The sequence below is a fragment of the Heliangelus exortis genome, chromosome 5, assembly GCF_036169615.1.
Source record: "Heliangelus exortis chromosome 5, bHelExo1.hap1, whole genome shotgun sequence".
Taxonomy (NCBI): domain Eukaryota; kingdom Metazoa; phylum Chordata; class Aves; order Apodiformes; family Trochilidae; genus Heliangelus; species Heliangelus exortis.
This window is the reverse complement of record NC_092426.1, coordinates 37,060,642-37,087,075: the sequence shown is the minus strand read 5'-3', so window position 1 is coordinate 37,087,075 and position 26,434 is coordinate 37,060,642. Positions and strand designations below refer to the sequence as shown.

General features: G+C 42.8%; 1 protein-coding gene across 1 annotated transcript in view; it reads right to left on the bottom strand.

The window, feature by feature from the left end:
• The window catches only part of SPTBN5 (spectrin beta, non-erythrocytic 5), a 100,213-nt gene extending 78,751 nt beyond the window's left edge, over positions 1-21,462 (bottom strand). The window contains exons 1-14 of the mRNA XM_071744664.1: positions 21,352-21,462; positions 18,296-18,463; positions 16,909-17,028; positions 15,955-16,112; positions 14,865-15,093; positions 11,495-12,126; positions 10,352-10,490; positions 7,738-7,970; positions 7,171-7,324; positions 6,122-6,322; positions 4,731-4,937; positions 2,956-3,147; positions 2,027-2,179; positions 524-654 (exon numbers count right to left, since the gene is read on the bottom strand). Of these exons, the coding sequence (XP_071600765.1) occupies positions 524-654; positions 2,027-2,179; positions 2,956-3,147; positions 4,731-4,937; positions 6,122-6,322; positions 7,171-7,324; positions 7,738-7,970; positions 10,352-10,490; positions 11,495-12,126; positions 14,865-15,093; positions 15,955-16,112; positions 16,909-17,028; positions 18,296-18,463; positions 21,352-21,462 (2,828 nt within the window). The remainder of the gene's footprint in view (positions 1-523; positions 655-2,026; positions 2,180-2,955; positions 3,148-4,730; positions 4,938-6,121; positions 6,323-7,170; positions 7,325-7,737; positions 7,971-10,351; positions 10,491-11,494; positions 12,127-14,864; positions 15,094-15,954; positions 16,113-16,908; positions 17,029-18,295; positions 18,464-21,351) is intronic.
• Between the last annotated feature and the right edge of the window lie 4,972 nt (positions 21,463-26,434).

Genomic DNA, 26,434 nt, shown 5'->3' with positions numbered 1-26,434 from the left:
CAAGGGGACTAGAAGCACCCTGCAGTCCTGCAGCAGAGGACATGAGGCTCAGAGCCAGGGAGGACAGAGCCACCTTCCCACTGGTGACATGGTGACACGGTGCCAATGCCAGCCCCACACCCCAAAGGGAGCAGCTGGCCCTTGCTATTCCCTGGCAGTCTGGCTCAGACCTCACACCAAAAATGGGCTTCCTAGTCTCAGTACAGATGATTTGGACCATGGAGACTACAGCCTTCCCCTTTGCCCACCATGGGGCAGTGGATGGGTCCTGGATGCCCAAGTCCCACTCCAGGCCCAAGGGAGCAGCCCTGGCTCCTTTGCCCCATTCCCTATCTGGTGGTGACCCTGAATACAGCAGACCTCAGACACATCCAAAGACCTCTCCTCAGGCCAATTCTGGGAGTTAAAAATCTGTCAGATTTTCAGGTGTCCTCTCAGGCCAGGCCAGGTTGGGCATGAGAGGTCAGCTCTCCAATTGCCCCCATGCAAAAATTCCCTTTTTTTTTATCAACAGCAACCTTACCTGCAGTTGATCTCTTCCAGCCAAATCTGGATCTCAGCATACTTGCTGGGACTGATCTTTCCATATTTAATAGCTAAGTTTTCAATTTCTCCCAGCTGGCCTTTGCCTGCAGCCAGTTCCATTAAAAAGCTCTAAAAAGGGAAAGACACAAGAACTAAGAACTTCAGTTGTTTTTTTTTTTTCCCATTGCAATGGACTCAGTTCTCAATAATCCATAATATCTGCTCATTTTCTCACTTTCACAGTTGTCCTCTCCATTCACCTGTCTTGTGACACCACACACACCTCTGCATGGGATTGCTCTGTAGTCCTCCTGACCACCCCTGGCATGCACCTATGTCTCATCCCACTGGGATGCAAGTCCACTGTAGGAATTTTTCATCACCTGCAATTTTTCTCCAAGTGGCATAAGATAAACCACAAAGAGTCCTTTTGTACCATGGTATTTGTGCAGGACAACACAGGAGAAATTGAAGTAACATAATTACACCAGCTTCAGCATAATTTAGCAAATTTGCAGACAGCACTTAAGTTGGGATGGGGGGGGAGTGTGGATCAGCTGGAAGGCAGGAGGGCTCTGCAGAGGGACCTGGACAGACTGGAGAGTTGGGCTGATTCCAACGGGATGAGGTTCAACACAACAACCCCATGGGGAGCTCCAGGCTGGGCACAGAGTGGCAGAAAGGGAGCTGGGAGTCTGGATTGCCAGGAAGCTGAAGAGGAGCCAGCAGTGTGCCCAGGTGGCCAAGAAGGCCAATGGCATCCTGGGCTGGCTCAGGAACAGCGTGGCCAGCAGGTCCAGGGAAGGGATTCTGCCCCTGTGCTCAGCCCTGGGGAGGCCACAGCTTGAGTCCTGTGTCCAGTTCTGGGCCCCTCAGCTCAGGAAGGAGATTGAGGTGCTGGAGCAGGTCCAGAGAAGAGCAAGGAGGCTGGGAAGGGATCCAGCACAAGTCCTGTGAGGAAGGGCTGAGGGAGCTGGGGGTGTTGAGGCTGGAGAAGAGGAGGCTCAGGGGAGACCTCATCACTCTCTCCAACTCCCTGAAAGGAGGTTGGAGCCAGGGGGGGGTTGGGCTCTTTTCCCAGGCAACTCTCAGCAAGACAAGAGGGCACAAGAGGTCTCAAGTTGTGCCAGGGGAGGTTTAGGTTGGACATTAGAAAGAATTTCTTTACGGAGAGGGTGATCAGACATTGGAATGGGCTGCCCAGGGAAGGGGTGGATTCTCCATCCCTGGAGGTTTTTAAGAAGAAACTGGATGTGGCACTCAGTGCCATGGGCTGGGAATCACAGTGGTAGTGGATCAAGGGTTGGACTTGATCTCTGAGGTCCTTTCCAACCCAGATGATTCCATGATTCTGTGATTTATATGAAAGAAATACCTGATCTATGCATGGCTCTGTAAGTTGAAATTAGTGAAAAGACTCTCAGAACTTAATTTCTCAACTTTGTGTATCCTCACAGGGTCGGTTTGATTTAAAATATGTGGGAGCAGGGAAAGGGAGTACCTGATATTTCTGTTGCATGACTTCTACATTGTCTGCTTGAGGCTGGAGAGTCTGGAAGATGTTTTCTTTCTCCTTCATCCATGACTGAAATTCTTCACAAGAGCTACAGAAGCGGTAATATCCAATCATCTCCTCCAGAGCTTTTTTCCTGTCCTGTAAAAGAGATGAAGACTTAGATGTTGTTGTAATAACTCCTTGCTTTTTGAGGCTAAAAAAAAAAAAATAAAAAATATCCTTGCATTTATAATTCACAAGTAGTAGCTCAGTAGTTCTGCAGACACTGCTGAAAAAGCATAGAACAGGTAACCTTCACATCACAGTATTTCTTCCCAGAGCAACAGGGGTTTAAAAGCATAGGAGAAGCACTCCCATACAAGATGTTTTCAGTGGTCTTTAGGGCAGGGCTGCAGCAGGTGGGAGTGCAAAGTAATAAATGAGAGAGACAGAATGCAGATAATGTTTGGATGGTTTTCTTTTTCTTTTTTCTTTTTTTTTTTTTTTTTTTTTTTTAGTTTTGTTTTGGTTTCGTTTGTTTGTTTGTTTTTTGTTTGGTTTGTGCTTTCTTGTTTGTTTTTTTGTTTTTGTTTTTTTTCTCTGGTGTAAGGTAAGATAACCCAAAAAAGTTAGGAGCAGCAGCAGCAAGCAAACACTATAGAAGAAAAAAAAAAGAAATAAAAAAGATTATACAAAAGAATACAGTCTTCAGAAAGAGAAAAGACTAGAAAGTACATGGAAAGATGGCCAACAAAATGCATTTTGATGCAAAACTTCACTTATGATGCCAAGCCTTGAAATCACACAGGACTTCACAGGATTGAGGCACCTAATTAAATTAAAAAGCAGAAAGCATCACAGTGCTTGACCTCACTTTGCATTGTTTGGTCTTCAACATTTTTTGGACCTGCAAAACACTGGAGGGAGTACTATACCTCAGCCATGCTCTGTAGATTCCCATAAAGTGAATCTATTTCATCTTGGGTCTTCCAGATGTTCTCTGGAAGAAAATGAGTATCTGGACTGGAGGTTCCAGGGAATGCAGTTTCAGATGTTGCCCAGCTTCGACTGAATGGTAGCTTGGTTGTCTTTTGATTTAAGTCACTTGAGGCTTCTGTCTTCACCATCTATTAAGTAACATTTAACAGCATCAATGGGGGAGTATTTAGGATTTGGATAAAAATTTGACATGCAGGGAAAACTGTCTTAGTTCAAATCACAGCATACTGACCCTTAAAAAAAAACTTTTCCAGTATTTGTTTGAATCCTTTCTTTTATTCTGAAAGAATGGGCTAAGTAACTGGAAATAATTTAGGTTTATTTAAATAAAAAGTTTCATTTATCTCATTTAAAAATATATTGATTCAGTAAAAGTTATTGTGTCCACATGAAGGTTGGGTTCTGCAGGGCTTCTGCAGAGGTTGACTTCATCCCCATGTGCCTTAATCATCCATCCCAGGATGGTGGGAATTGCTCCTGGAGCTGTGGGATTGTTCATCACTACATCAGGGTGGAAAAAGACTTTGTAAAGATGTTTGGATTAAATGTCTGGTTATGAAGGCTGATTGAAATTATTAGCATGAGAACAAAGAGGGAGAAGCTATATGTAAGAACTGGTAGAGGGAATTAATATAGGTGAGCATATTTCTAGCTTTTCAGAGAACAGTAACTAGGTGGGTGTCCTGGTATGGGCCAGGATAAAGGGAATTTTCTGTCTTGTACTTCTGCTTTCAGCTCAGTCTTTTGTACATGTCTGAAATTAACAGCAAGTTTCTCAGGCAGTGTCTGCTCCTAGGACTGATCCCACTCCATGTTTAGAGTTACTGCTAGAGACTGGTGTGCAGAGCCAAGGGCACTGCTCAGCTCTGAGAAACATTTTGCCCTCCAGAAGGAGAAAAGGAGTAAAGAGGTCCCACCTGCAACCCTCCTTTGGGGAGGAACAGGCAAGATAAATGACCAAAATTGACCAAGCAGAGTATTCCATCCCATACATGTTATACTCAGTATAAATTTGAGGGATCAGGAGGGTCAAACCCCTTCCTGCTTTCCCTTCTTCACCTGTCCCTGTTTGTTTTGGCATCCTGGGAGGATTCTGCCCATTCCTCTGCCTCTGGTCCTGATCCATGCCACCCTGAATCTGTGTGTTCCTGCCTCCAGGATTCCAGCCTGGACTTTCCAGGGCTGCCCTGCAGCCTCGGTGGTGACGTGAGAGTTATTTGGGGGCAGGGGGGAGGAATGTGGTATCCATTTTCCTGTATATTTGTATATATTTAGTAATTTTTCCTTTTTATCATTACTGTTTCACTAAAGCTGTGTAGTTTAGTTTCCAACCCATAAGTCTCTCTCCTTTACTCTCTCTCCTTCCTTTATCAGGAAGGAGAAGGGGATTAATAGGGAGCATCTGTTACTCGGTTTAATTGCCGGGAATGTTAAACTGTTAAATGGCAGTGTTAAACCATGACAGTGGGCTCCTAGTGGCCAATGAACAACTTCATAATCTAATAGAACTTCATAATCTAAAGATTATTCCAAATGTAATTAAAAATTTCATCTGAAAAAAAAAAAAAGCTCTTGTTTGAGGCAGCTTGGAATTTTCCATTCCGGCGAAAGAAAAACATTCCACGCAACTCAAAGACATTTCATTTCCAGTCTTCAACAAAAGGTGAAGGAAAAAAAAAAAAAAAAGAAAAAAACCCCCTCAGCTACTCACTGCAGCTGGAGCCTGCTCTGCAGCAATGTCTGCCTGCTCCTTCAGGCGCCTCATCTCGGAGGAATAGGCTGCAATCTCCTTCTCCAGGCGCAGGTGACGATGCAGCAGAGCTTCCGTGCTGGATTCATCCTTTCCATAGTCCTTGCTGGCCAAGAGGGGCTGCCTTTCCCTCAGCCAGGAATCTGCTTCATCAGCATCAGCAAAGTACTGAAGGAACACAGGGAAGAAAACAGTTAGTTTCATCCTGAGAGTGTCGTATCCTCCTTCTTTTGAAAATCATGAATAAGGCAGAAATACTGTCGGATCTGTAGCTATAATGTTACCTCCAGGTGTTTTGAAAGCTATGGGTAAGGTATTGTATAAGGTGATGTATTTATATTTAGCCTTCACACCAAGCAGAGATAATTCACAGTATCACAGTGAGCAAATAGATTCAAGGATTGCCTGTATAACTATTTAAAATCTCTTAACTAAAAATCTATGGCGCAGTAAGAGGAGCCCACAATGTCTGACTCTGGTAGGCACCACGTAATTCCAGCAGATTTTAACTTAAGATTCTAAGCAACAGTCCAAATACAAACAATGAACTCTGTCTACAACAAAAGCTTCCTCGTGTTTTCCAGAATTTGTAGTCTGCCTGGCTATGGCTGTGAAAAATGAACAAAACAAGATTTTCAGATATAGAATGAAGGTAAAAAAAGAAAAAAAACACCGTAGCAGTGGAAAAAAAAAAAAAAAGAAAGAAGCACTAAAACACCATAACGATCTTAAACTTGTAAGGTAGAAGAGAGAATTTAGGCTCTGTCAAGATTAAAGCTGTTGTGTACAAGCAAGCAATGGGAACAACAGACTGAGCAAAAAAAGTTTGGAAAGTGGAAATGAAAATTCCTGAGATAATGTTATGTGATTTGTGAATGATGCTTTTATAAGAGCTCTTTATTTGCAGATGTGAAAATGTTTGGAGGTGTAAAAATGTAGATAAGAATGGCAAGGTCAAACATTTTGGAAGCTTTGGGGAGTCCCTGGTTGATCCAAGTTTCATGGTGTGTTTCTTTTGGTGTTTTCTGGTTTGGTTTTTTGTTTGTTTTTGTTTTTTTTAATGCTAGAAAAATGTCACACAACTACTCTGAGATCCCACCCTCAAAAAAGACTGCATGCACATGATTATGTGAGCTATTTAAGCATTTTTAGCTTAGACAAACTCCCCACTGCCCAAATCTCCCGCTGGGCCGGCTTGCAGAAGGCTTGGGACTTCTGAGCTGGAGAAATTTTTGAAAACCAAGATCCAAAGGCTTCCTGCCACTGTTGCCCTGCATGCAGGGGCATGGAGCAGACCTGCAACACATCTGTGTGTCCCCCCATAGCACCCAGCCAAGCAAAGCCCTCCTTACCTGTTTGATGAGAGCTGCTGCCTGCAGGCGGCTTTTGCGATCAGCAACCTCATCCTGGAGCTGCTGCCACAGCTTCTGGAGGTTCTCTCTCTGCCTCAGAATCTCCTCCTGGTAGGGGGGGCTTTTCTGGCTCAGCTCCCAGCCCCTCCTCATCACATCTGTACATATGGCCCTGTGGGAATTGCACTCTGCTTCCAGAGCCTAACAAAAGGACAGGAGATGGGTCAGCACAAGTCACCCCTCACCAGTTAAGAGCAGGTCCTGCTCTTCACTGCTGTAATATTTACATTTCAAAGAGCCCTGTGTTTCATCCATGCAGATGTCTTTTCCCTGAGATGATTGCCCCTTGGCTCCCTACACACAATTTACTGCCTTATTTTTTGCCTTTGATGTGAAGCTTGTTGTGCAATCTTCTCTGAAGGAGCTACTGGTTTGTCACCCACCAACTCAGCCAGCTTATATCTTCCAGAAGCAACAAATACTGCACACAGATGTATATTAAAATTACAAAGGAAACTCCTGTTTCAGTTTTGCCATGCAGTTTCTCAACTCCACTGGTCACTTATTTACAGATTCTTTGCATTAAGCAGGTAGTAGCTCATATAGCTAAATTTTTGATATTAACCCACTGTCTGAGACAGTGATAAAATATTTGTAAGCTCACACAATGTTATCCATCCTGCCTACTGATATCTGTCTTCTTTTCATCACCTCTTTCTTGCTCAATATCCCTGTTAGCCAGGAAAGGTGGATGAGAAAAACAAAAACCAAACAATTTATTTTCCCTCCCACCCAAAGTGAGTTAATACAGAGCCCAGTGTCTTCACTGGAAGCTACATTTCTAGTCCAGTATGAAGCATATTCCTTCTCTACCCCTTTTCTTCCCCTCTTGGGGAAGAGTCTGTACCCCATGACTTATTTTTTAAATTCCAAACATTGGTCATGATACTTGACATAATGAGCTGTTTCACAGGTTTTTTTATAACTGAACTGAAGAAAAATGGATGTTCTAAAATCTTGCTGTAACACAGAGACATCAGCAAAGATACCTTGTGCTTCTGAATAGAGGCTGTAATCTGGCTGACATCTTTCCCTAATGTGGTTGTTCTTGCCAGCTTCCATTTCTCAGAGATCCATGATTCTTCCTCTTTGCAGTCACGGAAGAATTCAAAAAGCTTCAAAGCATCTTTTAGCTGAGATTTTCTGAAACAAAGAAATAAAAATTCTAACTCAGTCAGGATCAGGATTCCGTGGAGACAATGGAAAAAAATCCAAAATCTGAATGCCTTTAACTCCTCTTTGCCATAGATTAATTTATTTGTGGAAGAAGACAAAAAGAAAACAAAATTACATTTCCTTCTTCCTCTGGGAGATAATTACATACTCTTCAGACTTCACATAAAGCAAGTCATAATAAATACTGATAATGAAGCTGTTCTTCAACTATCAAAGTAAGTTCTCTCTTTCACTCAACTGCAATCAAGACACTCCAGTTCTTGTGTTATGTCTTTATAAATGGACAAATGAAAAATTTCTGATGCTGGGAAGCTGAATCTTCTGATTAAGGGAGTGATTTGCCATCCTAATCAAGGACAGAGCCATAAGCACAGCCCTACCGTGACTTGCTCATAGCTATAAGGTTCTGGTACAGCTGACGAAGCATCTGAACTTTTGCATAGAGCACTTCTGGTTTAACTGGGCTACTCTTGCTGATTTCTGCTGTCCTCTGGGTGATGTGTGTCAGTTTCTCATCATAGGAGGAGATCTGCAAGTCAACCAAGTTGTGCTTCTGCAGCAAGTCTTCTACTTCCAAGAGCTGCTTCCCACAGTCCTGGGAATTCACCAGCACCTGCAAACAAAGTGAGCAACAAAAAAAAAAAGCATTGGCAGAGGGCATCCCAGGGCGAAGTACAAAGAAATCAGTTGAAAGGTTCCTGGTGACTTTTTATAGTGTCTAAATGTAAAAGCATGATGTCAGCTGGGAAAAACTAAAAGCTGAGTGCTGAGAGGAATACTTTTCTTTCAATTTGACAAGCTAAAGATAACAATCCAGAGTTTCTATTGCAGTGCAGGTAATGGTGTAGCAAGACGAACCTCTTTTAGGGCACGGCGCTCCAAGGTCCAACCAGGTGTCCAAGGAGAAACTCACAAATAGTGCTCTTAGTCTAATGCTCTCGGGGCTGACCAGCCTGGATTGGTGCTACAGCTCCAAAAGTGACCTCCCATCTGGCTTCCTCAGGTGTGAGCTTTTATTGGCCCCCTAATCCTGCTCATGCGCAGTAGGGGCCTGCCCTAATCAGGCACAGGTGGGCTTAACACGAGGTCAAGCCCACTACCTGGCAATTAGTGGCACCTGGTTGCCTCATTTCACTACAAAATGGTCTCTTCAAATAAGCATCTGTTTTCACATCTAAGTTATTTCTACTGATTAGGCTCTCAAGGCATAAGAATTTGGGGGTGCAAGGAACAGCCTTTTGCTGTACACCCTTCTGCAGGCAGATGATTCCCAGTCTGGATTGGAGAAACCTACAATATCCCATTTTATGGTATGTTTTGATTGAATATTTTTTTCTTGTTGTTGTTTGTTTAAGGAACTTGCCTTTTCTATCTAAACAATGAAAATAAGTACTTCACAATATTTACCTGGTGGCTGTTGAAGTACCAAGTGCTTAAAAATCTCTCCTTTTTCTAATTGTATCGATAGATACAATAATCATAGAACCATAGAATGGGCTGGGTTGGAAGGGACCTCAGAGATCATCAAGTCCAACCCTTGATCCACTCCTGCTGCAGTTCCCAGCCCATGGCACTGAGTGCCACATCCAGGCTCTTTTGAAATATCTCCAGGGATGGAGAATCCACCCCTTCCCTGGGCAGCCCATTCCAATGTCTGATCACCCTCTCCCTAAAGAAATTCTTTCTAATGTCCAACCTAAACCTCCCCTGGCACAACTTGAGACCTCTTGTGCCCTCTTGTCTTGCTGAGAGTTGCCTGGGAAAAGAGCCCAACCCCCCCCTGGCTCCAACCTCCTTTCAGGGAGTTGGAGAGAGTGATGAGGTCTCCCCTGAGCCTCCTCTTCTCCAGCCTCAACACCCCCAGCTCCCTCAGCCCTTCCTCACAGGACTTGTGCTGGATCCCTTCCCAGCCTCCTTGCTCTTCTCTGGACCTGCTCCAGCACCTCAATCTCCTTCCTGAGCTGAGGGGCCCAGAACTGGACACAGGACTCAAGCTGTGGCCTCCCCAGGGCTGAGCACAGGGGCAGAATCCCTTCCCTGGACCTGCTGGCCACGCTGTTCCTGAGCCAGCCCAGGATGCCATTGGCCTTCTTGGCCACCTGGGCACACTGCTGGCTCTTGTTCAGCTTCCTGGCAATCCAGACTCCCAGGTCCCTTTCTGCCACTCTGTGCCCAGCCTGGAGCTCCCCATGGGGTTGTTGTGTTGAACCTCATCCCGTTGGAATCAGCCCAACTCTCCAGTCTGTCCAGGTCCCTCTGCAGAGCCCTCCTGCCTTCCAGCTGATCCACACTCCCCCCCAGCTTGGTGTCATCTGCAAATTTGCTGATGATGGACTCAATCCCCTCATCTAAATCATCAATAAAGATATTAAACAGAACTGGGCCCAGCACTGATCCCTGGGGGACACCACTAGTGAGCGGCCGCCAACTGGATCAGCACCGTTCAGCACCACTCTCTGGGCCCGGCCCTCCAGCCAGTTCCTAACCCAGCACAGATGCCCCTGTCCAAGCTGTGGCCTGACAGCTTTTCCAGGAGAATGCTGTGGGAGACGGTGTCAAAGGCCTTGCTGAAGTCCAGGTAGACTCCATCCACAGCCTTCCCCTCATCCACCAGGCAGTCCCCTGATCATAAAAGGAGATCAGGTTGGTCAGACAGGACCTGCCCTTCCTAACCCTGTGCTGGCTGGGTCTGATCCCCTTGTCCATCCTGCAGGTGCTGTGTGATTGCACTGAGGATGATCTGTTCCATAACCTTGGCAGGCGCTGAGGTCAGGCTGATGGGCCTGTAGAAATCAATCCTATTGTAGGATACTATTTTTCCTTACCAGTCTTCTCCCATATCCTCAGGCTACCATGGTTCCAACATTGTTACCATCAGTTCTTTGCTTACTAACACCAGGACACAAAGTGGTGGCACCAAGAAGTCCCTGAAGCATGGGAGCTTTTTTAGGGACCCAGACTGGTTGCCATGTGCTACCTGACAGGGCTCAGTACCTGCAGCTCTTTCAGCTCCTCTGTGATGGCATCAATGTCCCTCAGGAGGCCCAGAATTTCCTGCATGGTACTCAGGGACTGTTGTCGTCTCTGCAGCTGATCTAGAAGATCCTGCCATTGCTTTGAAATGCTGGTTTGCCTACAAAGGAAGAGAGAGAAATGAGCAGAATGGGCCAGAGATTTTGGGTAGCACTTCAGAGTAGCTAAGTGAACACATATGACTCTTGCCACTAGTGCAAGAGGGCAGGACATGATCACAGAAGTGTTCAAAGCATTCACTGTAAGAAATATTTTAAACTAAAACATCAACTGCCGTTGACATTTTTAATTTAGACATCGTTTTTTTATGGATCCTCATCCCTGACTTCCCACATTGCTTGCAACAGATCCAATGGGAAGGCTTGGAAAAAATAAGTGGTCTTTAAATGGCTGTTCAAAATAAAGAAATAATTGAAACCCTATCATGAGTCACAATAAGATCTCATAAAGGGCTTGGTTCCCTCTTTTAAAACTGCTTTTCTTCATTTTCCCACGGGTTTCTGATTTTGTTTGAATTTAAAAAGCATTGGAATACCACAAAACAAAACAAAAAAGAAAAAAAAGAAAAAAAAGGGAAAAAAAAAAGAAAGAAGAAAAAAGAAAAAGAAAAAAGAAAAAAAAAAGTTCTTTTTACAGCATCCTTAGCTATTCCAAAATCAGGCTATAATGATAACCAAAGAAGCCATAATTTCACAAGATCTTCTACAAATTGGAGTCAATCTGGTTGTGCTTTAACTAATTCGCATCTCACCGAAACAGAAATATGTTGATTTGGGGAAAAAAATCTCCTAATTTTTTTTTGATGGAAGATAGGATGCTTGGCAGAACAGGTGTTTTCATATATACTGAAAACACCTTTAAACTGATTTTCACCAGACACCATGAGGGCTTGATCAGTCAAGGAAAAAATAAATATTTTAAAGACCTAAAATATTTTAAAGTCATCTTCTGAATCTGTTCACAGGTTGAAGATATTCCTGCCAGCTCTGCTCATGAAGAACAGAGCCACGATTCAGACCTACAATTAATTTTTTACCACCACACCACAAAATTTTCAACCAATTTAAGCCTCCACCACGACACAATCTCACAACTGCCACTCACTTCTCCATGATTACATCTTTGCCATGGTAGTTCCCCTGGCTGATGACTGTGGCCATTTCATCCAAAGCTGTAAAACGTTCCCTCCTGGGGAGCACATCTGCCACGATAGCTTCCAGCTTCTTCCTAGCAGCCTCCATCCTGTCTGCACTCTCTGGCCAGAAATCCTGCTTCCCAATAACTTTCTTCATGTCTTCCAAGTAGGACTCACGCAAGGCTGCCTTCTTCAGGAACCTCTGGGCGAGCTGTTCCAGCCTTTCTAGCCTCAGCAGCTCCTTCTGCAGTGCTTTGCCCCTGTTGTGCTCTGCCTTTTCCAGGAGGATCCAGTGTTTTTCCACATCCTGAAGCATGCTCCCCTCCGGGGGCAAGTATGGGCGTTGGTTGTTGGCTCTCTGCTTGGTCCTGATGTTGAAGAGATGAGCTTCAATCACGCCTTTCTCTTGGTATTTGGGGGGTTTCTCAAGGGTACGGAAGGTCTTGAAGTTGGCCATGAGCATCCACATTTCCTGAAGAGAGTTGGGGAAGTGACGGTCATCCAGTTCCATCACCTTCTGTTTGATCCATTTCAGGAGGCTGGAGACCATCTGCTCATACAGAGTCTTCAAGTCATCTATCTCCTTCAGGAAGAACACGATCTGTGAGGGGAATAGGAAGTTACAAACCACATAAGAAGCAGAATGAAGCAAGGTGTGTGAAAAGAAAACAACATATTCGAAAACCAAGCTTAGGGTTTGGTTGAGGATGTGTCAGGAGGCAAGCATGGAACTGCCAGAGCTGTCATATTTTCATACCAGTGTGGTGACACCTCTCATATCTGAGGCCAGGAGAAATCCTAGAATAACCTTCCATAAAGCACAGATAAATAAATACGATTTAAAGTCTCATTTTGTTTTTTATGTAAGAAAAACTTCAGAATAAACAGCATGCATGTGGAGGCTGTCAGCAGTTCCTACACAGGCTGTCTAGAAAACTAGAGTCCCAAATTGAGGGGTCAGATTTTCTGTTTCATAAAAGAAAAAGGCAGATTTTTTTTCTTTCTATTCTCATCTCTAAAAAAAATCCCCATTCTATCCCATCTAATATGCACCTAACTGAACTTACAACCTTTGACTTAGGTAAGAGATCATCTGACAAGATCCCACACAACACTGTGGTCAAACAGTACCATCTCAATCTCTTTCTTGGAGCTGTTTTTCTTTATATAAATTATTAGAGAATGTCATGTAGCAAAACAGGGGGTAGGTAAAGATGTAAACTCTGATTCAATACTAATTTTCCAAGTCCAAAACATTCATCTGTTTCATTTGTGGTCTGACCTGCTTTTATTCAATTTCAGGTAGATACTGCAGCAAACATTTAGAATGACATCCATAGTGAAATACCATGTGTTAGAATAAAATAATCCTAATTTTTGACTTTTTAGTTCATAATAATTTTTTTTTTTTCCTCACCCTTACTCAGCAGACCTTCTGCATAGGCAGGTTGAAGGCTGAGCATGTTGTCTGCCTCCCTCATTCCCCTGAGCCCCCCTGCTTCAAACAGGCCCATAAATAAGGAGGATGGATGGAACTGAGCAAAACCCCAGTCCCTGGCAAGTGGGAATCTGCTTTGACCTCCCAGAAAGCACACTTGGCAATGAATAAAGTGTCACAGTGTTGGAAGAGGAGTAAAACAGCACCAACCTTTAGTGCAGGAAAAGCAGCCCCTGACGACAGGGCTCCCTTCTGTATATTCTGCCATCGTACCCAGTTCTTGCTAAAAGATCCTAGCAAGTGCATGGTCACCTCACATGGGATGGGAAAAGGAGATTTACCTCCCTGGGCTGATTCTTGGAACTCAAAGGCTGCCTTGACATGTTCAGGCTTCCCTCCTCAATCCTATTAGTAAGTGCAGAGCTGCCTATTTGAGGGGACTAAGGACATGAGGGGATTAACAGCTGTTTCATTTTCTTTCTGAATGTCTGTGTGTGTGTGTCAGAGATGCAGGAAGACAAGAACACAATATAAGAGACAGGCTAAAGGGAAAGAAGGAGGCAAAGGGAGAAAAAGAAGCAGGTAAGTGGAAAGAGAAAAAAGAGAAAGTATAAATATGCCTAGAAAAAACCCAAACAACAAACAGTGAAACACGACAAGAACAGAAAAACAGACTGAGTAATTTTCCCCCAGTACAAAGATTATGGCCTGTTTGACCCTGATATGTCTTCTAATGGTTGGTTGGTGACTCAAGGACTATTTCAGGCTTATTGTGTCTCCTGGGCAAAATCCAGACACTAAGGTGTAGGCTGGTCAAATCCTACTGCCCACTCTCCTCACTGACACCCAGTCTTTGACTGAGTTCCAAATCCTGCTCTCAGCTAATACTTCTCTCCAGAGAACATCACTCTTACCAATATATATTTCAGTCTCACCTTGTTCTTGCCCCAGAACTCTTTGTGAGCTGAGCAAATCCTGTTTTGCACAAGTCTTTCACCTTGTCACCACCAGGGAAGTCTTTAGTTCCCAATTTTGTGCCTTTCATTAAAAAACAAAAAAACCTCCAAAAAACCCTCCTCCACTGCACAGTTCTGTAGAATTGTCCAGGTGTTCAAGGAGGACCTATCCTGGGTATGGAGTTTTCTGCTGGCTATTTGTTTTCTATTTCTGTCAAAACCAGAATAGGTTATTCTGAAAATACAAATTAAATTCTCACTAGGGAAATTGATCTTTAGTGGAACAACCACAAAATACCTTCAGTTTTCCGTCAACAGGATGCAAGTAGTTTTTAATAGAACTCATTATCATACTCGAGAAAAAAATGCACGTGGAAACTGAAAAACAAAAATTTTCTTTGTGGTTTTTTTTCGCTTTCTTTTGGTCTCTTTTATTTTTCATTGTTTGTTTTTGAGTTGGTTTGGTTTTTGTGTGTTTGTTTGTTTTCCATTTGATGCTTGACTAAGGAGTTAGAAAGAAAGGATAAGAATTTTCACAGGAAATAAAAATCCAAAGCAGTCTAAGAATTAGGGATCATCTTTCCCATTAAGTCAGAAAATTATTGGCTAGGTCTGCTTCTGCCTAGCAGTCCTCCCAAGATTAATGAGATCTGTGTGCCACGAGCTGCCTTGGAGCCATAACAGTTCAAACCAGAAACTGTGAGGTCAAAAAGAGATTCATTTTTAATGCCATAAATGCAATCCTCTTTTAGAGATCAAATCATCTACAGATACTTCTCAGGATTCAAGTGATGGCCAAAGGTCTTTCAAATGGCCATGCCATTCGATTCAGTTTAAATGACCCTGAGGCTGAGCTCACACAAAACAAAAACAAACACAAAATATTTCCAACACAACTTTATCTTTATGTATTTAATTTTTAACTTCAGGTAACAACAAACTTACTTTGGCGAGTCGCTTTTGTACTGTCTGTCCTTGTTTCATCCTGGAGAAGAAGTGGTAATAGAGGGACACATAAGTCATGATGGATCTCTCATCTGGGTAAGGTACTGCTACATCCTCAGCATCAAGCAGTTTGCTGATTCCCAGTTCTTTCTCAGCAACACTGAAGGCATTGTTGAGGTTTTTGATGGGCTGGTCCTGCCGGAGTGAGCTATAGTGGATAAGATCAGGCCTGGGAAAGGAGAAGAGAAGGGTTGGAGAGGAAGCAAGATGTCTGTGTCATAAATTCTTTCAGATTATAAACCATAAACTCTTTATTTGACTAAGAAATATGACAGTAATGCTGCCTGATCCTGGGCTTCATTCAAGAGCGTCATCCCTTCCCTGTATGACAGGAGGAAAATTGTCCTTTATGCCACTGAAGTACCACACCCAGCAAATATCTGCCCTTCTCTTCACTCATGAGTGAAACTCAAAGACCACAAGAGAGGAATTTCTGTAAAAGGAGGTGATTCCCAGATGGGCAAGTTACAGGATCCCATGGTAGTGTCCTGCCAAGAAGATTCAGCAGAACTGTTAATGGTAGAGGAAACGGTCAAGGTCCTCATGGGTGGTTTTTATCTCCTGCCTTGGGGTTTTTTCATCACACTTCTTCAAAGAGCCAGAAAAGGGAGAAGGAAAGAGACTGAGAGGCATCTTACTCTGCTACAAATGAACCAGAGTGAATACATGCTCCCAGAGTACACCCAGTAAACCCAGTCACTGAAATGTCTCTAAAAACTTTTGACCAAGAGAGATGGGGATATGACTGAGGGACTAAGATGAAATAATGGACATCATTGTTCAGAGGTGTAATATGGAAAATTCAATATTATGTCAAAAAAAAAAAAAAAAAAAAAAAAAAGAGGAATGACCAAATGAGAGCTTTTGGTCCTTCCTTCCCCAGGGAGACAAAATCCATTTAAGAAAGGAGATTTTTCAGCGAGAAAGGGACAATTTGACCATTTCTTGACAAACAGAAACCAGAACAACTTTTGCTGGAGCTAAAACCAGCACTGAGCAACTCTCCCTGAGCTGATCTATCAGATCTTACCTGTGAGCATGTATGAGGGCATTGAAGGCCAGCCCATCACTCCAGCTTTTGGAGAAGTCCATCACATTGACATTGGAATAGCTGGCAGTTTTATGCTGACACCAGAGCAGTAAAGCTTCATTGGCAAACAGAACATCAGCTCTGCCTCCAAATTCTTCCTGTGAAGAGGAAAGGAAAAGAGGGAAGGAAAAAATAAAATCAGTGTTGAAAATGTATCAAAGTAACATGAGGGAGGTTAGGCTTAGGTTTCCAAGATCACTCTATGTTCTGTCCTATTCACAAATTCCCACTAAGGTGCAAACTATATCTGCCATGAAGGTAGAATGATTTAACAGGTTTTTAAACAAGTTTCCTATTAAAGTAAAACTTAGTTGAATTAACTCAGAAATTATGATGTAAACTGCAGTATTTAAATGTTTCTATTCTGCAGGGTTTGTAGAAATCAAGTGGGAAGCAAAGCTCCATTTATTTGCTTCCTTAGGTGTGAATGGGAAGTCGTAGACAAAATATAATTAATCCAGGTCTCACGTTAGAAATTCTTAAGTTTGATTTCCTATTATGCTCATAGGATCTTGTCTTTCATTTACTTGGAGTGCATGTTAAATAATTTAAAAAAGAATATTTTTCTTCAGAGAAAGCAAAGGAGAAGCATGCAGTTCAAATCCATAGAAAGCTGTCACCAGAAGAAATCTTTCTGAAGTGAAAAGCCAATAGAATGTTTGTGGAAGAGAGTGAGGAAGGTGAATATCATATCCATCCCCAAGTTACTGTTTTCCATCCTTTTGAGAAACTGTAAAATGAATTCCATTGCTTTTAAAAACTCCTGGGTAATATTACAGAGCTGCATGATCAAAATGGGTGGGAACCATCCTGAAAGTAGTTCTTACAGGCCTGGAAATCTACTAAGTCTGTGAAAGGCTCTAATCAGGAAAAAAGATAAAGATGCAACTTTACCTTATCAAGCTTGATAGAAGAAATCTGAAATCGAAGTATAATGATCCAAATAAGTCCCAGGATTAAGGTTCTGTCACCATCCACAATATTCTCAGGACCAATCACTTTTACTTGTACCTGCTAATAAACCAAAATCTGTTCAGCATAAGGGTGCTTACACCCAGCTCTTTGAAGGAGGCATCTGTGTCACAAAGTATTATTGAAGAGAGTGTTCAGGCTGTTTTCTTAAGGAAACAACTCTTATGATATCTCTTAATATATTTATATATCTGCAAACTCCCATGTTCACACCCAAGTTCTCACATACTCCAAGAATGAGTTTCAGCAATAACATGGCAGAAGGGCAGTGGTCTCAAAAACTGAAAATCCCTACAAGGGTTTTGAAAACAGGTGGTTAAGGGGAGTAAAGAAAGACAATTTAGTGGCAGGGCAAACTCAGAGACCATCTCCTCTGTCTGGTCTCCATCCATCCATCCATCCATCCATCCATCCATCCAGCAGGTAGTTCTTGGAGGCATCAAACAGTACAAACATCCTACTAAACAAGCCAGGGCTGCTTTCAGCATCATTTGAGAAAGAAGTTGGGTTGCAGTTAATGCAAACAAGGCTACATCTCTTCAAGAAGTAGGAACAAGTTACTGGCTCCTGCTACCAGCACAATCCCCTCTCTCTGGAAGCTGGACTCATGTGGGAAGAGATGGTTTGCTGGTCCAGCTGCTGGAGCATGGATGAGCACATCTCACTTCCATGGTGTGTACCCTGAGTCAGCTGGAGCCCCGTGCTGTATTCTATTGATTTTGTAACAAGAAAAATCCAGACAATGGATACTTTCCCACATCTACTGCTACAAACCTCTTCCCTGCTCTTTGGAATACATAGCACGGAATTCAGTGTGATGATTTCCACAGAGGTCATTTGCTTAGAAAGTTGCTTGCTTGGAAAAGAAAATAAATTACATACTATCTTTTAGAAATGATCACACAACTGGAATAAACAAACCCACAGCAATGACTTGATGAAACTGTTAGAAACAAAGTCCTAAAAATCCCCATTTTTTATACCAGGTAGCTTTGCCTTTGCTTAATGATTTTTGCACTCCCCCAACATTTGGGAAAACATAACATCTAGAAAGATGTAGAAATGCAGTAAATTTTCATTTAAGTGTGACTCATTCTGGAGAAATGTTAACTGTTTCTAAGCCACGTTACTCAAATAACAAAGAAATTCAAAACTGATTACTTTTTTTTTTTTCCTTTTAATAAAGCCTTTGTCCTGTCTTCAAAGAATATCTCATTGTGTACTAGAGGGGGGTATAATCATGAAGATAATACTATAATCAGTAACATATGGAAGCTGTTGTGATCTGTAACAGTCATTTTCAACTTACCTTGGATTTCAGGAAGGTTATGGCTATGCTGTTGTTCTCCAGAAAATGCACTCTCATCTTTCCCCGGTTCGGTCTGGGCAAAGCTTCTCCAGAGAGCAGCTCCAGGAGTTGCATGAGGGCAATGCCATCCTTCAAGCCTGTGTAAATATCTTCTATCTCCACCTTTACCTGTAAATACCAGTGAGGCAATACAGACTCTGGCTGAACATTTGGCCCACAGAACCCTCTATTTCTGATCTTTTAACAAACAACATTACTCGGGCTGATTCGCTGAGTCTTCTGTATGTCAGTGCCTATATGCAAAAAGTTAATCTTAACTCACAAAAAAATGGATGTTCAGGAGGACTGGCGTTGTTTATGAAAATAATCTGAAGTAAAAAAACCCACACCACAACCAATATAACTGGCAAATGAAGAAACAAGCAGATTTTGAAAAATTTAAAACCCGAGCATTTTCAAAAACATTTTGGAAGTCCTGACATTTTGAATTTCAATTCAAATTAATCTTTTCAACTTTTTCTTCTGAGTAATGCATTTCCTTTTAAAACTGATCTGCTAATCCCACTCAATTGACTCAGTTTTTACTGCACAGTCTCAAGAAAATCTTTTACATCCTGCTTAGACCTGAGCTACAGTGCAAAATCTCCACAGTTTTTGCCAGTCTCACACTAAGCAAAAGATTAAGATCTTTTACAAAAATCTATTTCATTTCTGCCAGTAGTGAGGTCACCCAATGCTGAGGTGGCACAACATGACATAGTGTGTACTCTGACCTAATAAGAACTTGCCTTGGGTGTTTCCTTACACCACTAAAAGAAGTGACATTAAACCCATACCATACACCAAACAATAATTTACTGATTTTGAAGTCTCAGTAAATAATCTTTTTGTCTTGAGAAAAAAATAAATAAATCTGAAGTTAAGTAGTAGTTAATTCAGACAATAGCTACATGGACTTTAAATCTATACCGTGTGTGGAACACAAATTTACAGCTCTACCTCCATGAAAAACTCCCTGTTTCATTTCCAACTTTATTTGGGTTTGCATATTAAATGAATTTAAAATTCTGCCTATGGCATATAAGCATAAAAAAGTTAAATTCTTAAAGATGCATTCTTCATTTATCTGCTTTATGCCTCACCCAGTGATAGTTTTAATAGCTTTGTTGCATCATTCCTCTCATAAAGATATCAGTCCCAGATTGCTAAACAAACTAAATCCAACAGCACCCTTAGTGCTAGGCTTGAAGTAGTCAAGAGTGCAACTGAGAACACTCCAAGTGTCCTGTGCTATGATTCAATCCCATTAAAATGTGTGCAGAAAAGCTGAGACTACACTGCTGGGAAGACTGAGATAAGCTGTCAGTCTGCATCATTTCTTACCCTATATGGTCTGGAAGGTCTCACAAGATTTTTTTTCCTCATGCTTTTATGATAGATGAACAAGCCCTGTGCATGAAGCTATGGCTGACATTTTAATCTTTGAACTTGAAGATGTTTTTAAAATGAGCAAGTATATGGATTTATTTGTAGCTAAATGGAAATCACCCATGCCATAAAAACCTAACTCTCTGCAGGTGACAAAATAAGAATATGTTTTTCAGTTCTTCTCTAATGATAAGAAAAACAAATTTAAGGGTTTCTTGTGTTCATAGGCTGCCTTTTCCACCAAAAAAAAAAAAAAAAAAAAAAAAAGCATCTAATCCTGAAATATCATATAATAGTGATGAGCTAGAATGGAACTAAGAGTCCTGGTGCTGCTTGATGTCATCAAGATCCATTTTCTTTAATATAAACTATAGACTAGAAATGAAAATTGGTTTGGGATGATGTAATTCCCTACTGGAACACAGCTACACCATTGGTGCCTGAAATCAGTTTATTTTCAGTAAGACTGAACACTTTTGGAATATGTTGGAGTTAACCTTGTACACACCAATTAAATGTACACTGAGGAGTTTTGGAAATCTGAGAGTTACTGCAAACAAACTGGTTTGTACTTGCATGGGACTGTGCTTGAAATTGCTGTGCTTAAGGCTCATGTTTCAGAGCTACTGAGCAGCAGCTCAAGCTGAAGGTCTTAGATTTTGACCAAAACATTAAGACCTGAGCATAGTTAGAGGAAATCCAGTTATTTGTAGATTCTTTGTTTACAGGAAAAAGAAAACCAAGGAAAGATCTTCTTCTGATATGATCACCAAGATACAGTGGACATCACAATATGAGAGGGTTATAAAGTCTACAAAAATGAACCCTGCTTTCAGGGGAGACTGGTAACATGGACAATGCAGACTGGTGTAAGGTTAAAGATACAGGCTGTAAAGATATAGTTTGATTAACACTGATTAATCAAAACGTTCCTTGCTTGCGTAGCTGTGTAATGACAGCACTCAGGAAAATATGCAAAAAAAAAAAAAAAAATTTGCCCCTGTACTCAGCCCTGGTAAGGCCACACCTTGAGTACTGTGTTCAGTTCTGGGCCCCTCAGTTCAAGAAGGATATTGAGGTGCTGGAGCAGGTCCAGAGGAGGGCAACCAAGCTGGTGAAGGGACTCGAACACAGATCCTATGAGGAGAGGCTGAGGGAGCTGGGGGTGTTGAGGCTGGAGGAGGCTCAGGGGAGACCTCATCACTCTCTCCAACTCCCTGAAAGGAGGTTGGAGCCAGGGGGGGTTGGGCTCTTTTCCCAGGCAACTCTCAGCAAGACAAGAGGGCATGGTCTTAAATTGTGCCGGGGGAAGTTCAGATTGGATATTAGAAAGAATTTTTTCACGGAAAGGGTGATCAGACATTGGAACGGGCTGCCTGGGGAGGTGGTGGACTCTTTGTCCCTGGAGACATTTAAAAAGCGACTCGATATGGCACTCAGTGCCATGGTCTGGTGACTGTGGCGGTAGTTGTTCAAGGGTTGGACCTGATGATCTCTGAGGTCCCTTCCAACCCAGCCTATTCTATGATTCTATGATTCTATGAAAAATCCATAAAAAATAATACAATGGGTGAAATACATAAAACGAAAAAGAGAGAACAATTCCCAAGTTGAAAGGAGTTACCTACATTATTCCTGAAGAAGACATTGTTCATCCAGTTGGTGAAGGTTTTCTTTTGCATGGACATCCGCTGCTCCTGCAGCTTTTTGATGTGATCTATTTCATATTCAGTACCCATGCTCACCTAGGAAGTCAGAAAATCCAGTGAGATGCTCAGTGCTGAGAAGATCTGCCTGGCCAGCTACAAAAAACTGGGAGATGCCCAGCATAGGTAGGGAACCCAGTCCCAATGGGTACAAGATTCAATACCACACCCAGCACAGCACTAGAATGTCCTTTTGCTTGTACTTCACAATTAATTTTACTTAACTTTATTTTTTACTTCCTTGAGTTATCTCTTTTAAAACATAAGTCTAGTTTCAGGATGAAAATGTGAGCTGTATCTCTTGTTACTTTAATTTCTTTCAGTCTCTCCCCAGCTACTTCATTCCACGGGGAGCAGCACGATTGGAAAAACACCAATAAATTCTTTGGGTGGGCTGGAAGCATGGGACAGGGAACTGATCTTAGACTGTCAGAAAAAGGGATCTGCAAATCACTTCCAGTGCAGTGCTTGAACTGTGTTACGTTCTCTGAGTTGAAATGCTGCTGTTGGCCTTCAGGCCACAATATTTCCAACAGAAATAAAATTGCTGCTTAGAAATGTAGCAGGAAATGAACTTCGAAGCGATGATAGGCTCTGAGTGAGGACAGGATCAGTAGAGAACTGGCCTCCCACCAGCACGGCTGCTGACCTGCTTCAGAATGAGCCTATCATCGCTTTGAAGTTCATCTCCTGCTACACCTGGTGGAGAATGCGGGCTCTTCCTTGGGGGGGAACCCTTCAGTTTTTAGTAATGGAGGTGTGGCAGTGGCGAGTGCCGCCTTCACCTCGGTTTTCATCACCGCCAGTAGGCCGCATACGACTCTCCAAGTGTTATCGGCGCCGATGATGTCGCCGTTAATTTCTTTTGAATTGAGGTCTGCCAGTAGGTCATAAACCTCTTCCCATAAGTCCCGGGCTTTGGCAGGACCCAGGGAGCCAAGGAGTTCCTGGCTCTCTGCTTGTGCCACAATTTTTTCGGTGGCGGCAGCTTCAGTGGGTTTGCTGGCAGTAAGACCCATCTTTCAACAAGAGGCTTAGCAATGTAAGTAATAAGAGAAAAAAGGGGTCTCTCTTACCCTAATTTCTCGAGTTCCGGAAGAAAGATGAGAAGTTCACTCGGAAAAGATGGGTTAGACGAGAGTCTATGCCTGCTTTCTCCACCAGATGTAGCAGGAGATGAACTTCGAAGCGATGATAGGCTCTGAGTGAGGACAGGATCAGTAGAGAACTGGCCTCAACCAGCACAGCTGCTGACCTGCTTCAGAATGAGCCTATCATCGCTTCGAAGTTCATCTCCTGCTACACCTGGTGGAGAATGCGGGCTCTTTCTTGGGGGGGAACCCTTCAGTTTTTAGTAATGGAGGTGTGGCAGTGGCGAGTGCCGCCTTCACTTCGGTTTTCATCACCGCCAGTAGGCCGCATACGACTCTCCAAGTGTTATCGGCGCCGATGATGTCGCCGTTAATTTCTTTTGAATTGAGGTCTGCCAGTAGGTCATAAACCTCTTCCCATAAGTCCCGGGCTTTGGCAGGACCCGGGGAGCCAAGGAGTTCCTGGCTCTCTGCTTGTGCCGCAATTTTTTCAGTGGCGGCAGCTTCAGTGGGTTTGCTGGCAGTAAGACCCATCTTTCAACAAGAGGCTTAGCAATGTAAGTAATAAGAGAAAAAAGGGGTCTCTCTTACCCTAATTTCTCAAGTTCCGGAAGAAAGATGAGAAGTTCACTCGGAGAAGATGGTTTAGACGAGAGTCTTTGCCTGCTTTCTCCACCAGATGTAGCAGGAGATGAACTTCGAAGCGATGATAGGCTCTGAGTGAGGACAGGATCAGTAGAGGACTGGCCTCCCACCAGCACGGCTGCTGACCTGCTTCAGAATGAGCCTATCATCGCTTCGAAGTTCATCTCCTGCTACATCTGGTGGAGAATGCAGGCACTTTCTTGGGGGGGAACGCTTCAGTTTTTAGTAATGGAGGTGTGGCAGTGGCGAGTGCCGCCTTCACCTCGGTTTTCATCATCGCCAGTAGGCCGCATACGACCCTCCAAGTGTTATCGGCGCCGATGATGTCGCCGTTAATTTCTTTTGAATTGAGGTCCGCCAGTAGATCATAAACCTCTTCCCATAAGTCCCGGGCTTTGACAGGACCCGGGGAGCCAAGGAGTTCCTGGCTCTCTGCCTGTGCCGCAATTTTTTCGGTGGCGGCAGCTTCAGTGGGTTTACTGGCAGTAAGACCCATCTTTCAACAAGAGGCTTAGCAATGTAAGTAATAAGAGAAAAAAGGGGTCTCTCTTACCCTAATTTCTCAAGTTCCGGAAGAAAGATGAGAAGTTCACTTGGAGAAGATGGTTTAGATGAGAGTCTATGCCTGCTTTCCCCACCAGATGTAGCAGGAGATGAACTTCGAAGCGATGATAGGCTCTGAGTGAGGACAGGATCAGTAGAGGACTGGCCTCAACCAGCACAGCTGCTGACCTGCTTCAGAATGAGCCCTTTGCCAGTCTCAGGCCCCACCTTTTATTGGCCCTTGGTCTTTGAGCATGCGCTCTTGGGCCAGCCCTAACTGGGCACAGGTGAGGCTGAGCACCGACTGAGCTCATTACTCGGCAGGTCCTGCCACCTGCTGCCTACATAGAAAGGAGAAGGAACCAACTTGATTCTTTCCTCTCATTAATTCAGTTTCTGCATATTGTCACTGTAAGAACAGTGATGTGGGTTCATAATCACATGGACAAGATCCTGGGCTGGGAGTCAGAAGTTTTATTCTACTCCAGGCTGTCACAGACTTGTCTGCCTCATCCATCTCAGTGAAAAATCAGGCTTGTAATTCATCACAGCACTCAAGCTTCATATTCAGGAAAATTAAAAAGGAGAAGTCTTCCCTTTAGAGTCTGAGACGCAATAAACTGGATTTCAGCTCAAGTGAAAGCTCAAGTCTTTTGGAGTAATTTGTCTTATGGTATAAACCTGTAACAGCAGTGACCTTGCTGCTACGAAGGCAAGAGAATCAGTTAAAAAAACCCCAAAACACCAGTGTAAGATACACAGCTACAGACATCTTTACTGATCAAACATTATCTGTTTGGACTACCGCCATAATTATAAATATTACCTGGTTATCAGCCTAGCTGCAAAACCAAGAAATCTGTTGGAATGGTAGAAGAGAAGAAAGGTGGCTGCTGCTGTCAACCCACTGCAAAGACATAAGGCAGTGAAAAAATAACAAACTGATAAACTCATAGGTGTGGAACAGGGTGATCTGCTTCCCAAATATTCAGTGGTCATTTTCCAAAGGCCCAGCTCTGAGTTGTTGTGGGCTCTGAATCCTTTTGATTCACAAAACACAAAATCATGATCATGACAACTGATGAGAACATCAGGAAGGGAAGAATTTGCAAAGTTTGAAATGGAACTACAAAGAAGGACCTCAGAATATTTTCTGATCTTTTGGACTAGTTCAGCACTGCTTACTTTCTCCATCTGGTGAGCAGAAGATATTGAAAGATTTGCCTTCTTCTGCCAGAGGTGTGGTAAAAATTCACTCCCATGTAGCAAACCCATATTAAATATATGGGTTAATATATATAAATATATATTAAATATATATAAATATATAAATATAATGCCATTGCTGAATTTGTCAGATAGTTCTCAGAATGTCTGCAGGCTCCTTTTTTGGGAGGGATTATTATCTGAGCTTTGCAGCCATCCTGAACTATCACAGAATCATCAAGGTGGGAAATGACCATCAAGATCATCCAGACCAGCTGCTAGTCCTGCACCACTCTAACCACTAAATCATCTCCTGAGATGCCCCATCTACCTGTTATTTTAATACCTCCAGGGACAGCAACTCCACCACCTCCCTGGGCAGCCTGTTCCAGTGCTTCACCACTCTTTGATTGAAGAATTTTTTTCTAATATCCAATCTGAACCTTCCCTGGCACAACTTGAACCCATTTCCTCTTGTCCTACCACTGGTCACTGGGGAGAAGAGCCCAACACCCACCTCACTACAACCTCCTTTCAGGTAGCTGTAGAGAGCAATAAGGACTCCCTTTAGCCTCCTATTCTGATTTCCTTCAGCCTCTCCTCATCCTACCTGTTCTCCAGACCCCTAAGCAGCCAACTTGCTCTTCTCTGCCCCTTTTCTTGCACAATAATGGAACTGATTTCATTTAGGTGCAAAAGAAGCACATATACTAAAAAAGCACAATATTAAAAAAAAAATTACTTACTCAGGCTTGGAGGAACTCCTTTCTGACATTCAGCAGTTGGTCCTGCTGGAGAATGATTTTCAGTTGTAGATCCACACCTATTCCTACCTTCAGCTTGCTGGGTTTATGCAAAGCAACCTTTGAATTCAGGAACAGAGACCAAGTATTTATGATCTACCTATGAACCTTTCATCTGATCTGAAGGAAATAACTCATCAGAACACAATGAGTAAAGGTTGTCCCAGGCCTTGGCCGATTCTTACATTCAAAAATAATGACTGAAAAGCACCAAAATTGATATAAAGCAGTGAAAATAATCATCCATCGTGTGGATGGTTTGGTAAAGAGCATTTTCAGCATTTTCAGTGAGGGCTGTGAGTGATCACAGGCTACTTTTCTAAAGAATTCTTATCTAAGGATATATCTAAAGGAGTTTTTATCTGAAACTGAACCCAGCTATGGAGTCTGAAAATGAAAGCAAAGCAAAGAGTACAAAGATTAGAGCAATTCTCTAGTGGTTAAACTGGGATACAGCAAATCCAAAGGGGAAATTGTGAAGTGTTAGGAATTTGCCAGTCATTGCTTTGAGGAAGCTTGGGTGCCCAGATCCATACTGCTGGGAAGGCAAATTGCAATCAAGCTGACAGTGTCAGCAACTTCCCAAGTTTACTCTTGATGGATTTCTTGTTAACAACAAAAGGAAAAAAAAAAATTCTGGAGACTTACATAGCAGTGAGTCCTTTCTATCACTTCCAAGGCTGTATGAGCACAGAATTCACTGACCTGGCATCACTA